The sequence below is a fragment of the Monoraphidium neglectum genome (genome assembly GCF_000611645.1).
Source record: "Monoraphidium neglectum strain SAG 48.87 unplaced genomic scaffold scaffold00620, whole genome shotgun sequence".
In the NCBI taxonomy this organism is placed as follows: Eukaryota; Viridiplantae; Chlorophyta; class Chlorophyceae; order Sphaeropleales; family Selenastraceae; genus Monoraphidium; species Monoraphidium neglectum.
Window position 1 is genome coordinate 1173 of NW_014013008.1, and position 5006 is coordinate 6178.

Sequence of the window (5006 nt, forward strand, 5' to 3'; positions counted from 1 at the left end):
GGATGCTGCAACTTTCGGAGTGTAGCGCCGTTTCAGGTGGTGGCAATCTTGCATCCAAACCAAGGTTTTGTGTTCCACCTGATGCGGATTTTCGTCGTCGCAGACAACATACTTTGGCCGGTTTGTAAGATCACTGTTGGAGCTTTGGGAGTCGGCAACCAGGCGCTCAAACCCAAAGCGGCCTCATGGGAAGTTCTTCAAAGCTGTAGCGCCTGGCGGTGCAGAGCATGCGTCGAGCTGGGAATTTGTGGTGCCCCGCGCACGTGTGGCGCCGCGCGACAATCACCAAGCAGGAGTTCCGAAACCAAAGCTTCGCAGAGCGCGACGCCGTCGCAACGCCAACAAGTTATGCAGCTGGCGGATTGCTCGAAGAAAATGCTTTTTGGGCCATAGTAGCGCTTTTGTTGGGCTGGGGGTTGGGCGGGGGGCTCGGCGTTTCGCATCTGCCCGCCGGCGACTACTCAGCGCCAAGCACCTGCCTGCCATCTGGGGGCATCTGCAGGGCGCACATGGGTCGCAAGTTGTTTAAAACCATATTAAATTCTAATTTCACACCGTCACGTCTCATTCTCTAGCTTCATCGCATCGCGGCCCTCACAACTCCGCGCAAACCTCGCTCCACAAGCAAGCCAGCCCGGAAAAATGAACACCCGCGCGTTCATGTGCCTCGCAGCCGTCGTGCTGCTCGCTTTCGCGCACAGCGCGCTGGCCCGCGAGCACAGCGGCACCCTGCTGGCGCCGACCGGCACCGACGGCCGGCCGCTGGCCGACCCCCTTGCGTCCACGCGCAGCATGCCTGACTGGAACACCGTCCGCGACGACCTTGCCGTCACCACCGACGGCCGCCTGGTGGGTTGCCGGGCGCGGCGGGGCCCATTCGTCCTGGCAGATGCTTGCAGGGGTTGCGCATCAGTGCATCTGCAGCCACCAATGCCGGCGCCTGCTGGTCGCGCCAGCAAGGCGTGAGGCGCTGCCTGCCGCTTGTCATTCGCCTTGATGCCCGCAGGCTCCAGGCACCCCAACCCCCGGCGCCCAGCTGACCGCAAGCACGCCGCCCTCCCCCTCGTTGGCCCTCCCTCACCGCTTTGACTGCAGAGCGAGCTCAAGGACCTGGCTGCCAACGTGAAGCACACCGACGTGAACCTCGCCCTTGAGGAGCTGCGCGGCCAGAGCTCCAGGTCGTTCCTGCGCAGCCAGCCCGCTCGTGTTTGAAACGCAGCAGCTGACCAGAACCTGCAGTGACTTGCAGGGGTGCCTGTCTGTGGCGGGGGGGCCTTCCTTTGATGTTCATACCTGCGCATGCACGTGGACTGGGCCCCATCCGATTTGCTGCCTGCACACATGCGGATGCATTGAGCGACCCAAGTTTTCTTCAGTCTTGTCAACATGCCGTGCATGTTTCGTGCGATTGATGCCGACATCAGCCGCCCCGCCATTTGTGAGGGCGACTGCCGCCTGCTGTAAATGCCGAAGTCGCTAGTGATGGAATCAAACAGCCAGCAGAGCGTCCCAAGGGCATCAAGGAAAACCTTTGTGGGGGCAACGCGTGGCTGCTGACCACTCTGGCCACCGACGCGTTTTTTAGTACAGTGCGTGAAGACAGCGACTCAGCATCACTGGCAGGACCATCACACTTTGACAGCCTGCAATTGAACTCTGCTGTGGGTGCAGGGCCGAGACCATATGCGCACCACCCACACAACACTGCCCTGAGATCCACAGCTAGATCAACGATGTTGGGGCTGCGCCGCCCCCTGCTACAGCAGCTTATGGGCATTACACGGCAATGCGCATGCTCTACAAGCTCGGACTTTCAGCAGCAGCTAGCGGACAGACTGACTTCGGGGCAGCAATGCAGCAGCAGCAGCGTCGCAGGGCCGGGCTCACCGCGGCCAGCGCGCGAGCCCTGGACGCCAACGCGCTTGTTAGATAAGCGAAAGACGTACCTGAAGCGGATGCGCTCCCTCATCACGGTGAGGGTCACCACCGCCGTGCGTGCTGCGGCGCCAACGCACGCGCCGCTGCACCCAGGCAGTGCGCATCCCCCATTGCGCTTAGCGCACCTGTTGACCTCCCAACCCCACCCAGACCCTTGAAAGCGAGTACGTGGCCAAAGTCAAAGAGACGCGGCAGCTGCCGGATTTCAGAGCGGGGGACATTCTGGAGGTGCAAGTGGTGCGTGCGAGCCTGCTGGGTGCGGGACCAGGGTGGATCAGGATGCTGCTACCCTTCGCGACCCCTGTGGGCCGCAAGGCAGGACACACTTGCGTGTGCGGCTTCAGGTTGGCCGCGGCGATGCTCGATTTTGCTGTGTCTGCCACGGCAGCGCGCCCCACCCCCGGAACTCAGCCCAAGCCGTTTGCACTGCTCATGCCTGCCCTTTCCCCCGCCTGGACAGGCCGTTCCCGAGGCGGACCGCAAGGTTTACACCTACAAGGGCGTCTGCGTGTCGCGCGGCAACAAGGGGCCCCGCAGCTGGTTCAAAATCTACAACGTGTTCCCGGACGCAGGCGGCTTCGTGCAGCACTTCCCGCTGTGAGGCCTGCTGCAGCCGCGGCCGCCGGCCGCGGGCGCGCGCCTGCGCGCACCGCTGGCCAACGGGAACGCGGCGCGGGGAGCTCCTGCGAGACTCTTGAGAAAAGTGGCGCTGCGGGCGCTCTGGCGGGGCGCTTGGGCGGCCGTGCCGGCCGGCGCTTCGTACCTAAGCAGTTGCACCCCGTCCCATTGAACAGCGCACCCGCTGCAGCACAAACCCACGTCCGATCGCCGCCTTCCGCACCAACTCAATCACATCTCCCGCCCCTCTTTCGTAACCACACACACTCACATTCACACTCACGCCCATGCGTCCCCCTCCCCCACCCCATCCCCGCGACCAACCTGTCCAGCCACATGCCCGACCTGCTGGGCGTGAAAGTGGTGGGCCGCATCCCGCGCACGCGGCGCGCCAAGCTGCACCACCTGCTGGAGAACGAGTCAGGGACCCACACATACCAGATGGAGGTGGCCCCGCCAAAGTGAGGCCAGCCCCGCTGGCGCGCGCGGCGCGCGCGCGGTCAGAGTGCAGCGCGGCGCGGGCGCGGCGGCGGGGCGCGGCCGCGAGGGAGCCGCCTCGGGGTGGCGGCCCGCGGGGGGCGTGCTGGTGGCGCGCGCTGGCGCGGTCAGCGCAGTGTAACCGGCTCTTGCGCCATGGTGCTCGTGATATTGGCTTCCCGTGTGCGTCCACACCCTTGCAGTGCCAGGGCAGTTCAATCAAACTTGAGCCCCCAAGGTCTCAGAATGGTCACAAGGGTGGTCGAGCACCTCAGTCCATTCTGAGAAACCTCCACAGAGAACCTGCAGGACGAAACAGATGACCAGCAAAGTGATGCAGAGCCAGCCGGGTGACCGCAAGGGTAACCCCAACTCTTGTACACAGCAGTCCCACAGAACGGGGTTGTTGTGGCGGCAAGGGGCAAGGGGCATGGGATCTGGAGACGTGGCAATTTTTAGCATGTGGACAGTGCTGTCCACCCCCTCGTGTGGGCACGCCCAGGGTGCAGGAAGGGGCGCTCGAATGCTGACTACAGCCACAACCAGGCCAACAACGCAGTGTCACAGCCGGGCACCGCCTTGCTCAATGCACCCGGTACCTGTGCCAGGTCAGACATAGATGGGCCTTGCACCACCACCCCGGGGCCGGCCGCGTGTGAGCCAACCACAACCCAACTGCTGGCAGGCACACCCGAGAGATTTGACTGGCTGTCCCCAGGCCAGCTGCTAGAGCAAGAATGCCACCATCCACTTGCGGCGCACAGCTATTGCAATGAGTATTATTGGAACTCATCCACCCGCGCGGCGGGGCCCACATGGGGGCGGCGGAGTGCGGGCACCTTTACGGCCCACGCTGACCTCAGCATGGAAGCGTGTGCCGGTGCTGCAACGGGTTCCGCAGTGCTGCTCATTGAGGCCCCCGCGTTCTCCAGCGACATACAACGCAAATCCAAGCTTACAAAACACGCCCAAACGACGTTAGCTTAGCTCCCCGTTGCATTTGCTAGATCCATTAGCACGATGGCCTTCTAGGAGCCCTTTGCAGGGTCTGTGTGTCTCACCACCACCCTGTAAAGGGCGATAACAGTCTTGTTGGACACGCGACGTGGGAAAACGGGCCCCGGACGACACCGAGGCTTCTCGAGGAAAAACCAGACACAAGGTCCACCATGGACGGCCTGATGGGGATGATTGGCGTGGAGGTACGCTGAATAAAGGCTTGGGGAGCGGCGCAAGGGCCGCGCGTGGCCCAGCTGAGCCGAGGACCAGGATATTGTGGCGAGGCGTGCCCCTGCTTGCCACCGTGGCAATGCGTTTTGCACCCGACCCCTGAAGCCGTGGGTGTCGAGGGCGTCCCCGAGTGGTTCTGACCGGATTTAGAACTCCGGCACGACCTGAAAGGGCCCGCAAACCCGGGGTGTGCCAGGGCGATCGCGACATGAGTCCATGGCCCACGCGCTGTTTTTTAGGATCTCCACCCCTCCGCCTGTGCACAAAGGCCGGCCATAGCCTCATGAAGACCCTTTACCCCTCCTTCCGACAGGTCGGGCAGCACGTCGGCGATCTGCAGAGCGCCCTGCCGCTGCGCGCTGTGTGCAAGGACTGGGCCGAGACGGTCGCGCTCGGCGCCGACGCGGCTGAGCTGGACCTGGCGCCCGACAGCGCATACGAGGCGCAGTTGACCGGCCTCGACGGCGACGACGACGCACGGCGCGCGCGCTTCTTCAGGCGCTGCCCCTTTGTCCGCACCCTCACGTACCACGTGTCCCCCGGCACAACGTTCACCAAGGTGGGCGCTTCCTGGGGCATTTTTCATGCGCATGGCTCGATGGCCAAGAGCGGCGGCGTGCTGAGGACTGCTGCACGCCGGCAGGCCGCATCGCATGCGCGACGACCTGATTAGGCCGGCCCCACCTGGACACCCGCCCCCCTCACGTGACCGCGCCTCACCTCCCACCCCGGCTGCCTTACAC

General features: G+C 63.9%; 3 protein-coding genes across 3 annotated transcripts in view; all 3 read left to right on the top strand.

Annotated features, from left to right (window-relative positions):
- Positions 1-642: 642 nt before the first annotated feature.
- Positions 643-1212, top strand: MNEG_4459 (hypothetical protein; the record flags this gene model as incomplete). Its single annotated transcript, XM_014047062.1, has 2 exons — positions 643-849; positions 1096-1212. The coding sequence occupies 2 exons, from the start codon at positions 643-645 to the stop codon at positions 1210-1212; spliced, it is 324 nt and encodes a 107-aa protein (XP_013902516.1).
- Positions 1213-1955: 743 nt separating this feature from the next.
- MNEG_4460 (50S ribosomal protein L19) lies at positions 1956-2539 on the top strand (the record flags this gene model as incomplete). Its single annotated transcript, XM_014047063.1, has 3 exons — positions 1956-1973; positions 2089-2175; positions 2399-2539. The coding sequence occupies 3 exons, from the start codon at positions 1956-1958 to the stop codon at positions 2537-2539; spliced, it is 246 nt and encodes an 81-aa protein (XP_013902517.1).
- A 1663-nt stretch (positions 2540-4202) lies between these two features.
- The window catches only part of MNEG_4461 (hypothetical protein), a gene marked incomplete at both ends in the record, with an annotated part of 3032 nt that continues 2228 nt past the window's right edge, over positions 4203-5006 (top strand). The window contains 2 exons of the mRNA XM_014047064.1: positions 4203-4235; positions 4577-4822. Of these exons, the coding sequence (XP_013902518.1) occupies positions 4203-4235; positions 4577-4822 (279 nt within the window). The remainder of the gene's footprint in view (positions 4236-4576; positions 4823-5006) is intronic.